This window comes from Montipora foliosa, chromosome 1, assembly GCF_036669935.1.
Source record: "Montipora foliosa isolate CH-2021 chromosome 1, ASM3666993v2, whole genome shotgun sequence".
Classification (NCBI taxonomy): Eukaryota; Metazoa; Cnidaria; class Anthozoa; order Scleractinia; family Acroporidae; genus Montipora; species Montipora foliosa.
The window spans coordinates 28968028-28983172 of record NC_090869.1 but is presented as its reverse complement, the minus strand read 5'-3'; the positions used below and the strand labels follow the sequence as shown (position 1 = coordinate 28983172).

Here is a 15145-nt window from a genome sequence, read left to right as displayed (position 1 = left end):
TATGAATTACATGTATATCATAAGAATGCTTATTTTTCACAATGTCCTCCGAAGGTTAACTTTGGAACTGATCGTGACAATTTGTTTCATCATCAGAACTGGTGGGTCTTTTCACCCTTTGAACTTTTCTGTTTCAATGAGCATTCTAACCAGGGAGAGAAAATGACCGTTGGCCCTTCTTAAATAAAAAATAACAAATTACTCCTTTTTTACCACAGAATCGACTGGGACTCTGCTGCATGTGTTACTTACAGCACTAACTACTACCAACGGATCGTACTGGAAAGCTGGTTTACTAACTTAGAACAAACACCCATAAACCGATGCCTACAACTTCCCGCACCCTACAAACGACTCATTGGCGACATCAACAGACAAACAACACACTGATTTACTATATCACAGTACTGCACAACGTAACTATTCTACGATACACGTACAGACCCTAGACCTATAGTCGGATCGAAACGCACCAATCACTGTTTAGTCTTCCCAGCCAATTACATCTCGGCTCAACTGACAGTCGACCAATAACATGACGAATAAGTTGACCAATGACATCTACGACCGGAGTTCTTAAAGTATCTACTGACATTACTGACTTTAGCTCAGGTGCTTGAAACGTCAGTCAATGTCATCTCAAACAGTCCTTGTCAGGACGACACTCACCCGGACGATCCTACTTTACTTACTCCTGGGTTCAAACCATTTACAATCTGGAATTGATAGGTATTAATTTTGAATGTATGACAAGATCCTGAGATTTTATATTTTGAAAAATCTCCAAAAAAATTCCTTGAGAAATGAACAACTTTTACCGAGGTTTTCGTAGTAGTAAGATTGAAGCCTGAAGATATTTATAGATGAGGGAATTGCGATCCGAGGATAAGTGCTCACGAACCCTGGTGCCAAAATGTCAAGTGTTTGACCGACATAACAGGCACCAGGGTTCGTGAGCACATATCCTCGGATCGCAATTCCCATATCCATAAACATCTTCAGGCTTCTTAGTGGTGTACGAATCTATGTTCTTTCAATTGTTTTTCCATCTTAGACTCGGCTCTCACTAATTTCCAACTTAAGATCAAAGAAGCCCTTCATATTGAATGGGAACGACCCGCATTGAATAAAAAACTGAAACATGTTAATTTAACACTCTTATTTTAATTACTATTTGAATTCAACATTTTTTACAGTGTTGTAATTGCACCTTTTATTTTCCCACTCCGTCGTATCCCTTTAGTATCATGTAAACTTTTTTCACTGATTTGTAACTATTATTCTACAGTTTGTAGTTTACACCTACTTGTTACCTACTTTTTTATATAAAACCACTAACTTGCTAACATCCCTCAACTGAAGACGGATACTTAGTATCCGGAACATGTCTTGCAAATTTAAAAGTTGTGTCGTTTTTTTTTAAATGTTTGATTTTACCCAGGTATGATGAGTATTCGTGTTTATGTTATCACTTTTGCTTTTGAATTCGAACACATTTTATTTTCATTAAAAAGCAAAACTACTGATTGTCATTTTCGTTTAAATTTTGCCACACTTGGTTGTGTATACAATGTACATTGCCATTGCTTAACAGGGACTCTGCCGAGAACAATTTGGGATTAGTTGTACTGATCTAAGTTGCGTGCTTTACAATTATAATAGAAGCACCATTTTGTCATTACATCACTTACCAGACTGGCCAGCAACTGTTGTAAGAGATGACAGTGTGGATGGCGTAGGTGGAGGAACAGATGGTTCGGGCTGGAAATGTACCAGCAACTCTTGCATTGCTCTGTGAATATGAATGTATTGTAAAGTCTGAGCCATTACATGTCCATTCCCACAATACACACTAAACAGACATACAGTGTACATGTAACCTTATCTTATGAACACCATAATATTTTTCTACACCTGAAACTACTGACTGAGTTGATATGGTATAATGACCACTGCAAAGAAATTCAAAAGCTGCCATTTTGAGTACTAGTCCTTCGTCAGGACAAATAAGGAAATTATGGGTTACTAGAGTTTTATATATTGAAAGAAGGAGCTACCTGTATGTTATACTATAATGGTGGGGATATGGCAACATGAATAACAAGAATAAATTAAGTTTCAAATAGTCTACAGGGATAACCAACGACCACCACAATATCAATTTGACACAATAATTAAATAACTTATTCACTTCACGCAACAATAAACTTACTTAGTTTGAATGGAATATAATTGCAATTGAACACCAAATTTCTTTCCTTTCTTATCTCCAATTTCTTCAAGTTCCACCAGCGAATGATGAATGTCATCATTGTCCAAAGTTTCACCATTTTCGTCACCATTTTGTTCAGCCTGAGATTTAGGTTTGAATAACTTGACTTGACCAATGACAAAACTAAGCAGTGGTTGTGTAAGAAGAAACTCTGCCACCGATGTAACATGTGCCTGTCCCTCTTCAATATCTTGATGGAACATGAACACATAAAGAACCTTGGAATAAAAGACACAAAGATAAACTCAACAAGTATAAAATCATGTTCATAGAAAGTATACCCTCACCACTACCCAAAAAGAGTATTATTATTCTTAACTGTAATATTGGAACAAGAGGTAAGCAAAGATTTACACACCTTTTTCACAACATCTGAAACTACCAAATACGAAGCTGACAGATCAAGACTAACTTTCAGGAATGAACCATTGATGGAACTGTAAACACAATAAAACAACCGTTCCATCTCTTTACAAGAACACCAAATTCACAATGGACGTTTCAAATTGCTTTTGAAATAAATATGGAGAATCCCCTTAATCAGCCCCCACTCGACATGCCATTAATTATTTTGAAGTCTAAACGTTAACTAGCACGAAATGACTGTAGAGTGGGGAGAATGTTTTCAACACAGTACTGTCAATATTGACCCTATGAGACACACACCAATCAACCCTATGTTGCTAAGAAAAATAGTGAATTAATCAAAGTGGGCAGGGATGAAACCAAAGGAACTTCTTCAACTCTTACCCCTTGATAACTGCCCTCCACTTTTATCTGATAAACAGTTGTATAAGAAAAACTGACTTACCTTGACCCTGGAATATCTGGAGATGTAAATCTGTTGAAAGGGTAGTGTACAGTACAAAAATGGTTACTGGTTTATCAACAGTACAATTTCAGATGAAAGCATAATGAAGACCAGTAGATGTCCAAATCTTTCAAAGCAAGACAACTTAAAGGAGCTATGTCACATCATTTTAGGGTGCTTAGGGGAAATCTTTAGTTAATCACGAGTCTAAAACTTGTAAATAGTAATGTGGAATTCCTTTATCAATAAAATTATTGTTATGCCACAAACAAGATGATTCTAACAAAAAACGACCTTTATCCAGGCGATGTGCCATAAACTTTAGGCTGACTTTTTTCAACAGAGTTAACTGAATAGAGTGTAATGTGAAGTGCTAGATTTCAATCCCATATGAACCATGTGAGCGTTAGCCCTACAGATGGAAATGGGCCCACACAAGGACAGAGAAAAACTCTGACCAGGGTGGGAAAGCACCCACCCTGGTCAGAGTTTTTCTCTGTCCTTGTGTGGGCCCATTTCCATCTGTAGGGCTAACGCTCACATGGTTCATATGGGATTGAAATCTAGCACTTCACATTACACTCTATTCAGTTAACTCTGTTTAAAATATAAGTGCTACACGGCCAACGTTTGTATAAACGTAACCTTTCCTTTGACTTTTTTCAAGATTACCCAAATGCAATCCGTTTCAATCTTGTCCATTTGTGTCCACCCAAGCTTCTCTTTCCTTTTGCTGTATTTCTTTTATGATGTTCAACAGTTTTAACTGGTTACTGCAATGTTTCATTCTACTTTTTGGGCATTTTGGGTGTCATAATTACATCATTTTGCATGACATAGCCCCTTTAATGCCTATGACAAACAGTCAGCATTGCTACAATGTACCAGTAATCTTTGATGAATGTTTGAAATGGACAACCACTCTCAAATTTAAACAACACATGTTTCAATCATTCAACAATCATCATCAGTTGTGAAGATACAGTTGTGATCTGAACATTATTTATGATGGTAATGACGTGTGAATTACCTTGTCTGCTTTTATCAAAATCTTTGTTGACCTTTTTAACACTTAATATTTTGCCACCCTGGTTTAGTTGTTTTATTGCTTGTACATGTTTGCACATCGTCAATCACATATGCACTTTCCTAAAGCTTTCCAACAGCCTATTGAAGGAACTATGTTTGAGGTTTACACATTTACATGGTGCAGCAATATCACACCAAACAGTAATCAAAGTAAACTTAATAAATTATGGATTATCATTTACTAAGAATGAAGAGAATCATGTCTGAGCCCTTCATTTAATGGCCCCTTTTTCACACATTCCCTTTTACTGGACAGCTATAGCTAATCTAACCCCATCAATAAATAAGGATTACATTAGTTGGGAAAAAGAATATTTGCAAAGAGGCTATTGAGCAGCATTTAAGATTTAGTGTAAATACAACAGAAACCCAACGTATTTAAAGCATGAAAATTACCTTACTGTCTGCAGACACGACCATGTAACGGTACACCACACTTTGATCTCTCTATTGAAATCTGCTCCGGTGATTAAAAACCTCCACATGGGAAGACTAAAAAAAGAAACATCATCCAGAGAGTTGATAACCCTTCTTCTCTCTCCACAAAGACTGTATGAATGAACAACTAGTACATGTATGGGCAGGAACAACTAGAGAAGCCACAACCAAGCACTGGTTGATCAATTGTGGATAGGGGGTGAGCACAATTTTTTTTTAAAAAAGGGTAAATTTCTTTGTCCTACATTTTCCATTCTCTGTGTTGCCTTGGTTTTTGGTGTAATCCACATTCAAACTCAAGACATTCCCAGCAATAAAGTACTCTTTAGAGAGGAGTTGAATAATCCTGTTGTGTTCTTCCAGATAATATGTACCCTCCCATGGAAGGTCACTGGAAATTCCCCAAGAGAGGGAGGATGAGAGCCAAAACGTTATGAGGGGAGAGGGTTTCACATTGAAATGTTTTTTCCAGACTGTGAGAAACATGTTAAATACTTAGGCATTTTTTGTTGATGATCAAGAACTGTTATCGTTTTTGCTCTTGACGAGAGTCTGCTGCAGTCCAAAGGGCATGAAATTGGAAATATTATCGTAGCTGAATAAGTGTGGCTGACCCACATCTCATCTCCACATCCTTTGCTACGTGTCTCGTTTTCATGGGAGACCTCCACATCTTTATCTGCATTTTGCTTCCTAATTAAAAAGCCAGAAGAGGTTGTAATTGCCAATGAGCAAGCCAAATGAAGATGCGAGGCTTGCAAGACTGTCAGCTTAAAGGGGCTAGGTCACGCTATTTTAGGTAATTTTGTTTAATTTTGTTAATCATGAGCTCTAAACGTCATATTGGCAGAGCAAGAGTCTTTCATTTGCAAAATCACGTCCACATAACAACTGAGAATGATTTTCAAGCTTTGTAAATGACATTTTGATATAGACTGATATAAATTTGAAAAAAGGTGGGCCGACGTTTTTCAAATTTACCCAAACTCAATCCATTTCAATCCTCTCCAGTTTTGTCCATCCATGTCCCTTCTTGGATTCCCTCTGTTTTGTTAGAGTTCTTCTCTAGTTTTGAACAGTTATTTTGATATTTTAGTTAATTCTATGACCATTCGATCAGTGCTGAGAATGCCTAAAATAGCGTGACCTAGCCCCTTTAATGCCATGCTAAGTATTGCAGCAGGCAGAGAAATTCTTGATCATGCTGTGAAAAGTCGAATGCAAGTGGAATGTAAGGTTCCCTGGAGATTTTAGTAGGGACCAATAAAAGTGCCTGTTTTGACGTGTGATGTCATTAGACAAACTTGCATGGTGCACGTAACTATTGGTGATCTTGTGTTCGGAGGTGAGTGAAAACACATTAATGTTTTTCCCATTTCCATGACCATTGCGTTGTGTACACTTGCTTTGGGTGTTCTTTCATATTTATTTTCGAACCATCGTGTTCTATATTGAGTGAAAGAGCTCAAAACTAAACCGGCGTACATGTTCTTATCGGCCGCTGTTGTAAATTTCGGATTTCGGCCCACAAGTAGAGCAGTTTGTTTTCGTTTTGTAACCATTCAGCTGTGAACAGTTTAATTTAATTTTCAAATTAAGGAAATATGTTGTCTGCAAAGTACACAATTCAACGATCAATTTGACTTATAACTTATGGCCGTATCTTGCACAATAAAAATTCTACACGTGAAACAACTTTCACATGCAAGGGAGTTTGATTCCCCATTACATGTTTCACACTGAAAAGTCTGAAAACGCTTTGGCAATTTTTTACATGGCACTGATTTTGTTATGGCTGTCCTCTGTGAGTATGTTTTTTCCAGTAGAAGTGGCCGGCTTGGCGTAATGCCTCTGAAAAGGCTCGTGGTGTACAACGCAACCTAAGCAAAAACAGCCACAAGTCAATCGGACTTTGCCAAGTGCTGGGACATGTAGATGTAGATGAATTGATTGTATATTCCTATTAAAATTACGGTTGTTCAAAAATTACAGCAGAACTTTCCAATGTGTGCAATTTCTATTATTGTATTATTGTTAACTAGATAAGTTGAATTGCAGTACTTTCAAGAAAAAAAAAATACAACTACTGTTGGGTATTTTGGAATTCTGATATAAATCTGCAAACTATGTATTACATTGACTGTTTCGTTGGCACTTAGCAATAGCTTTTAATAGTTTTATGTTGCATTTAAATTTTCTTTGTGGCTTTGGGTTTTTGCTGTCCTATATATCACCAGAAACCCATAAGGGTTGAAACGTGTAACGCGCGTTCACAGCTTCCGAATATTCAGTGCGAACTGATTGGTTGAATGTTTCATTGTCAAGTACCATATTTGGAAACCCCTCGCTCTTGTTGTTCCAAATATGGTACTTAGCAAATCGAATATTCAGAAGCTTGTTTCCAAGCACACAAGGGGCCGTTACACGTTTCAACCCTTATGGGTTTCTGATATTACATAAATAATAATGCCAAAAATAATCAGCCTTATAGCAGTAGCATGGGAAGGAAAAATCCACGGATGGAGTGCGCAACGATTTACCACAACTCAGAGAGCTGTGAAGTTGACTTGACTAGGCTTGAGAATAGTAGTATTTGCTGAGGTTTCTTGAGTTGAAAAACAAACACTCGCTGGCACATGGCAACATAAATACATGTAAGGTAAAGCAAGGACCAAGGTAACTGAATTTGATTCTTTCTTTGCGTCAATGTATTTAAACGAGCTTTCTGGGTTTCCGTTTGCACGCACCGTAACAACACAATGCAAAGAGCACATTTGAAAAATAAGCATAAGCTTCAATAACTTATTAACTACATAAACAAATATCTTTTTTATTGATGTTCAAAATTGGACATTTGCAGAACATTATGTGAAGAGGAAAACTACTGAGTGTTATTTAATACAACAGAATGCATATCTTTGGTGCTGGTGCGAATTGAGCTTTGAAAGAAAGATTTGAAATAAAAAAATTATCGTAATCAAGTGTGTTTTATGTCAATTTTTTCTTTGCACATTGGGTGATTATTTAGAACTTTCAAGAGGTTTTGAAAATGCAAGTTTCAAAAGACTGGAAATTCTTGGGGATGGGGGGGGGGGAAGAAAAAAAAAAAAAGGAAAGGAACTTTATTTAAGTGTCTAGTCTAGTTAAGGACACTGTAAACTGAAATGAACAATGAAAGTAAATCAAGTAAAATGTCGGTTTTTGAGGAGAGGGGAAACCGGAGTACCCGGAGAAAACCTCTCGGCGCAGAGTAGAGAACCAACAAACTAAACCCACATATGACGCCGAGTCTGGGAATTGAACCCGGGCCACACTGGTGGGAGGCGAGTGCTCTCACCACTGCACCATCCCCATGAAACAGAGATTTCACATGGGTGGGAGGGTCTAAACCAAAAAACCTTCTGTGGTAGGGGAATGGATATTTTCTGCAACCACACATTAAAGTCAAGCCTTGAAAAAATAGTTTCCATTACTTTCTGCAGCAGTTAATCACAAATTAATGCACTTCTAACTGGCCATAACTACATAGGGTACTTGATCCCACTTACTCTTTATCTTGGCAGGTTTGGTTATCAGTGAACATCATGCAGGACAATGGTAAGCCACCATGAGGTTGAAATTCATGCATACAATCAACATTCTCAGACAACTGCCAGAACTTGATGTGACCATCCTCACTTGCTGTTGCTAATACTGACCCATCAGGAGATAACGCTCCCTCTGTGATTGGCTAAAACAAAATTGCAAAACCAGTGCTTTCAGTAAGTTTTGCAGTAGGTGGCTGGGAAGGAAAAGTAGACGGTTGTGGAATCCCGAGCACCGAAGGCGTGAGCCTGTAAGGAGGTCTGGGGGCATGCTCGCCCAGAAAATTTTGAAATCTACAAGCTTACCAGCATTTGCCAAAAGGTGTTTCCCTCTAGAAGGCAATGGAAATTAGGTAATAAAACACTACAACTATAGTCATTAAGAAAAAAAGAAAATGCTGGTTTATTAGTATTTAAATAAGGTTTTTAGGCAGAATGTCACATAAATTGAGCACTAACCCCTAAATACTCGATGTACGCAATTTTTGTTACGTTTGTTTGAATAAGGAGCAATTTTTTTTTTGAAAAAAAACCTCCATGATTCGGAGTCTAGTGAAGAAAGTAACGCGATTTTATTTTCGTGATAGAGAACAGTGAAAAAACAACTACACAGCAAAACTTTCAAATGGTCGTGCGAAGTAGGTGATGGCATGGGCCAAAGTACCCGGCGGTCTATCGCCGGTAGCCGCCTTCTATTGAAACCTCTGAACAACATTACAAAGGTACCTTCCATTGTATGAGAATTCAATTTTGTCGCTCTTTGGACAACAGGAAACTGGAGCGAATCCAAGAAAGAGCCTTGAGAACAATTTATAATTATATATATAGGAAATCTGGAACGTATGACAAGTTACTTAAGTTGGCAAAGTTACCCACGTTAAAGAACAGGCGACTACAAGACATTGCTATTCTTATGTATAAAGTAAAGAATGAACTTTGTCCTTCATACATTAAAGAAATATTCCAAGACAATAACATCAATCGCTATAGCTTTAGAAATTTAGATTTTGTAATACCAACATTCAATAGACCTTTTTACTGATACGGCCACCACTTTGATTTCTATTGTTTTGAATAGCCATTATGGGATGCCCAGGGGGCAAATACATATTAATTTGCCCCCTGGGCATCCCATAATGTCTTTCGAAACAATAGAAATCAAAATGGCTGCCGTATCGGTAAAAAGGTCTATCGAAACGAGGCTAGTTAGGCTAATTAACACAAAGACAAAAGAATAATTTGTTGGCGGCGATTTTTGCATTCTGTCAATACCGTGACGTATGGAAAGCATAGCTTACAATGTCTGAATCCACTTCTCTGGTCAAAATTAGATAAGAAAGTCAGGAATTCGGATTTTTAAATATGTTTAAAGCTAAAATCAGAAAATTAGATCTAGCAGGGATGATGGAAGATAATAAAAAAAATGTACACTATGCAGTAGTTAAATAAGAATCCTAAAAAGTGGGAATTATGGGATCTAGGATTTTATTCATGGATTGAAAATAGTGGCCTGGGAGGGGATTAGTCTTCAACCTTTGGTTTTAAGGAAGCAGGGGTTTATGGGATACTGATATGTCAAGATATTTTTAGGGAACTAGTTTAATTTAAAAGACAGTGAATTTTAAGGCTTATTACTAATACCGGTAATTAGTATTTTGGATTTGATTAAATATTTCTTCTTAACTTTTAATTCAATGGTAGTTAGGTGTTCCCAATTAGTTTATGTATATGTAAGCTAGATCTACCTAACACATTAATAAAGTTGATTGATTGATTGAGCATAGGTGAGACATCGGTGCTAGGGTGCTTCATTTAAGAATCCTTCTCTCAGAGAGAGTGTGTAGGATGTTTTCATGTTCCCATAGTTTATCATGCAAGTTAGGAAAAAAGAGGCCCAGGCTTTATCATGTTTTCTGAGAAGAACTGAAGTCCACGTGGATTTCAATTCACGACCTTCCAAACAGTCCTTCAGCACTCTACTAACTAAGTGAAGAGGAGTGTCCTGCATGTTTTCAATCAACGTTCTTCATTGAAGACTTTAGCGTAAACTGAGCCAAATTAAACCTATTCCATCCTTCAAAAATTTTACCTTTGTATGTCCATCTTTGATTTCTAAATATCCATCTGCTTGTCTAACATCATCAATAGAGACTACTGATCGTCCACATGATTCAACCAAAGAATCAATGTCAATTACCTCCACCTGTTCAAAAACAAGAGAATAGGAACAATGTAAGATACTCGGAAAATATTCCCAAGTGAAAATCATTTCAGACTCATGATCTTATAAGAGACTTCAAGGTCTCAACAACGATGGCCCCATCTTCAACTCTCTTGCCAAGAAGATCTTTATGGACACCTGTTAGGACCTGTGTACTGTGTATTTATAATTAGGATCTTTGCAACATCTTTAACAGGACAAGTCATTGAAGACAATGTGATCGATAGAATGTCATACCTGTAAGTAGCGTTATAAAGAATCCAGCAACATTTGTACCTGGGTACCATGTGTAATGGCCAAGGGACGACCTTCTTCAGTCAATGCTTCTGCACAAACTTCACCATCTTGGACATGCTCTTCAACATCTGGCATATATGGTGTCCAAACTAATCTATGGTGCTCACAAAGAGCGTCAGTAGTGCGTTGAATGTGAAGTTTTACAGAGTATCTTGGAAATATGTTAGGGTCTATCAATCAGAAATGCAACACCACTGGGTAGTTTTTTGTCTTCATTTCTTAACCCATTCACACCTTAACTGCCCCAAATTATTGCTGTGTAAAATCACCTTGCATAAGCCAGAATAAAATCTATAAGACTCTGCACTCTCAGGTGGGGAAGGGTTAATCACAAGCACATGCAAATTTACACCTATTGACAAACAAAAGGTTCCCAGTATAATGGTAGCCCAAATTTCAAACAATAAAGCTATTATCCGAAAAAAAGTGTACATTACACACAGACAACTGACTTGAGACAAGCTCAAGATAGCCTTATATGATGGCGGTCATGTTAACGTTACCAAAATTATCCATACAAAAGATACCCAAAACACATTTAATACTGTACATTGTACATGTAGCTTAACACCCCCTATCCCCGCCCTTTTAACCCCCTAATTAAACAATAATGGTAAAGACAGTCTTTGTTCAATGGCTGAACTTAACACAATTGACCTGTAACCCATAAAGGATACTCAAGTTTGCCATTTTCCTCATGGATGACCCAAACGTAAACATTACCACCTTCATCAACACAGGCTAAGGTGTTGGAATCTTTGTGTGAAAATGCTAACTCGCTAACCATGCCAACAAATCCTTTGATTAGAGTCCTGGATGCAGTCTCAGGGTCTAAGAGCCTTACCACATAACCTTGATGACCTGAAATACAAAATAATCAATGTATTATAATGCACTTTATTGCCAAAATGAAAATGTTACAGAAACACAGTACAACACTCTTACAGAAAAGTGTTTTTATCATATTCAAAAGAGTAACAAGGTCAGCTTCATTGTGTAGGTTGTATTCTTCAGTTGACTGTTGGCCAGCAGTATGCAAAAGCAAACTGATCATCATTTAGGGTAGCCATTGTTCATTTTCACAAATGTTATGTGGATTTGAAATGAACAAGTATAACTACTGTTTCAGTTTACTTTAGAGAATACAAGTTTGTTCCATGAACATGATACCTCTGAGGGCATATGCAATACATTTGCTGCTCACAGCTATAACACATCCTCTGTAATACTTCAGTTCCCAGTCATATTTCACCATAGAATTGAACTTTATCTATCAAAAAAAGATCAGTAAAAGAAAAGGGATCAACAATTGGAAGACATGCAAATTAAAATTATGACTAATAAATCAATTCAACTTTTCCTATGGATTTCAAAACTAAACATGAAGTGACCTGAGTTTTAAGCCTTGTTTTCCAAAAGACACCTGTTTATTTTAACTGGAATTTTCCTATTTAATGGTCTACCATTACTAACTTTAAAATCTTCAACGAGCTGGATCAAGGAGAAAATGAAGAAAAAAGGAAGTGATTTTTTGATCAAAGTACATGCAGCACTTAAAGTATCGCATGCTGACAAGCTGCAAGAATTACCATAGATCCAGTGACTGAGTAAAAAGAGTCAGTCACTATGAATCAGTATAAGGCTTAGAATCAATGATGATGATGATGATGATGATGATGATGATGATGATGATGATGATGATGATGATGATGATGATGATGATGATAACCCCAGAGTGAGTGGTAGAAAATGAAGGTTTGAAAGTGCTGTGGGATTTCAATGTACAGTGTGATAGGATGGTTGAAGCTCGAAGACCAGACATTGTCTTTGTTGATAAGCAGGCAATGGAGGCCAAGATCATTGACATCCTCATTCCAGGAGATCCGCATGTAAAAGACAAAGAAGTGGAGAAAATAGTGAAGAACCAACGTCTTAGGCAAGAAACAAGAAAGTTGTGGAGGCTGAAGAAAGTGACAGTAGTGCCAGTTGTTATCGGAGCATTGGGGCTGTATCTGATGTTTGACAAACACATGGAAAAGCTTGGCATTATACCATCAGACTTGAAGTGATTCAGAAAACTGCTCTGTTGGGAATGGCAAGACTTCTAAGAAACGTTTTGTCCCTTTAGGGAATCAGGAGAGGACTCCCTTGGCACCTTGAGGAACTAGTTGTTACTCACTCTCAAGGAAAGTAATTCACCAGGCCAAGAGCACCTTTTAGGCCTGAGCTGCTGTACAATAATAGATTATTATTATTATTATTATTATTATTATTATTATTATTATTATTATTATTATTATTATCATTATTGTAACAATCAATAATTATTTATTACTGTGCAAATCTGAAAACTGTGAACATTTTGATTTGATTGTGACATTTCCATTGTGTAGCAACCAATCAAAAGCAACATGAAACCACAAATTAATTAATACTGGTTGTGGGGCTACTACATATGTACGTGGTGTAAGCCTCGCACAAAACAAGAGCGCACACAACGTCCCGAGAGCCATCTCAAAACTTTTGTTTAGGCCTAATAAGAATACAGAAAGTATCCTAAACCAGGGCTCAAAGTTTGCGACCAGCTGGTCGCACATGCGACTAGATTTTTAATTGTGCACCTAAAAAATCATGTGTGGTCGCACCTGCGTGCCTAAAAATCCTAGAGTTTAGTGCGACTGATTGAGCTCATCCCCACTCAACTCTAGATCTGCTTTCTTGCCTGACCATCCCTATGTGCTTCAACTAGTCAGACACGAATCAGAAGCTTGAAATAATAAATTCAATCATGGGTATGACACAATCAGGATCCAAAGAATAAAGTTACATCATTTTCCTTGCATCAGCGTGTCTTATTTGTCGTTTTCCCCTGTGGTTTCTCCGAACTCGTAGCTCAATGTCTACATTCCATCCCAGCCCCTTTCGGTTTTGCAAAGACTCCACTGACACGTGCGAGTGAAAGCCGCCTTTAAAGCACGTGCTTCTCTGCAATCGAGTTCACCAGTTCGATGTGAAAGGTCAAGCCAGGGCCAAGAATGTCAAAACAACCTGGGTTAAGAAACTTTTTTTCTTCAAGGTAAGAACGATTTTAAAACAATGAACTATATCCCAGTTAAATCAAAGCGCAGTCAACAATGTAATTTAATCCCGTACGAAACGCTCATTTGCATAACTATAAATTGTTATTGAACAGCCGGCCGCCGCCTTCTTCTTCAGCTTCGAACTCCTCCAAAACTTCATCAGCGTCTAGCTCCATTGATGTTACTTTAGTCTACGATAAAGAAGACGAGCCAGCGACAAAAAAAGGATAGTATACAATTTCCAAACAGCATGGTTAAAGGAATTCGAATGGCTTGAATGGGATTCGGAAAAAGAATTAATGCGCTGCCAATACTGTAAAGCCTTCCCAACGCATGCATCTTCATCCTTAGTCAATGGATGCAACAATTTTAAACACGAGACCCTTACTAAGCACTCGAAGAGTAAGAGTCATGTTTATTGCAGGGATTGTTATTTGACCCGTAGCGGTAAATCCAAAGCAGTTACACAGCATGAACCACTTCTGGAAGTTTTGGCCAGACAGGAAACGGCTCCGCGGGCGGAACTCCAAAGAGCGCTTGAAATTAAATTCAATGTTGCTTATACGATAGTGAAAGAGGAAGACAACAGAAGACCTAATCCGCATCAGTATGGAAGGACCAGAATTAAAAGCTTTTGACCCAACACCAGCAGTTGTCAAGTGGTTTAGCAGTGGTCAGAGATCAAGGCGTCCTAACTTTGCTTACAAAAGATGGCCAGATGGTTTCATTTGCTGATTCACGGGACTCACCGGATTCGAATGATCGTGTTGATGTTGTATTAACGACGTGCCTAATTACCTGTAGGCCTAAACAAAAGTTTCAAGACAGCTCTCCGGGCTTTTTGTGCACTTTCGTTTTGTGCGAGGCTTAAATGTAGTAGCTGGTTGTGGTCTAGTTTTGTCGTGCACAATTGGCTTTCCACTTGAAACAAAATAAGATTTCATTTCTAGTGTTCAAGGTTCCGGATTTTCACAGTAACTGTGGATCATTACTACCGGTACCTAGTGATAGCCACAGTACATGTTTACATGTTGAATCTTCAAGTTCTGGATACTCATAACATACAATGTACAGTGCAGTGCACTCCATAACTAAAGAGAATAGATTGGCTTTCCACTTGAAACAAAATAAAATTTCATTTCTAGTGTTCAAGGTTTCGGATTTTCACAGTAACTGTGGGTCATTACTAACTAGTAATAGCCACAGTACATGTTTACATGTTGAATCTTCAAGTTCTGGATACTAATAACATACAGTGCAGTGCACTCCATAACTAAAGAGAATAGATTATACCTAATAAGAGAAATGCTTGATTACTTGATTACTGATCATTTGATTACAAATTTCACAGAA

The 15145-nt window shown here is 37.6% G+C and overlaps 1 protein-coding gene across 1 annotated transcript in view; it reads right to left on the bottom strand.

The window, feature by feature from the left end:
- The window catches only part of LOC137996117 (enhancer of mRNA-decapping protein 4-like), a 39151-nt gene that overhangs the window by 14825 nt on the left and 9181 nt on the right, over positions 1-15145 (bottom strand). Inside the window, exons 6-15 of the mRNA XM_068841546.1 lie at positions 11883-11982; positions 11390-11573; positions 10692-10863; positions 10284-10397; positions 8159-8340; positions 4569-4664; positions 3084-3113; positions 2631-2709; positions 2213-2490; positions 1692-1792 (exon numbers count right to left, since the gene is read on the bottom strand). Of these exons, the coding sequence (XP_068697647.1) occupies positions 1692-1792; positions 2213-2490; positions 2631-2709; positions 3084-3113; positions 4569-4664; positions 8159-8340; positions 10284-10397; positions 10692-10863; positions 11390-11573; positions 11883-11982 (1336 nt within the window). The remainder of the gene's footprint in view (positions 1-1691; positions 1793-2212; positions 2491-2630; positions 2710-3083; positions 3114-4568; positions 4665-8158; positions 8341-10283; positions 10398-10691; positions 10864-11389; positions 11574-11882; positions 11983-15145) is intronic.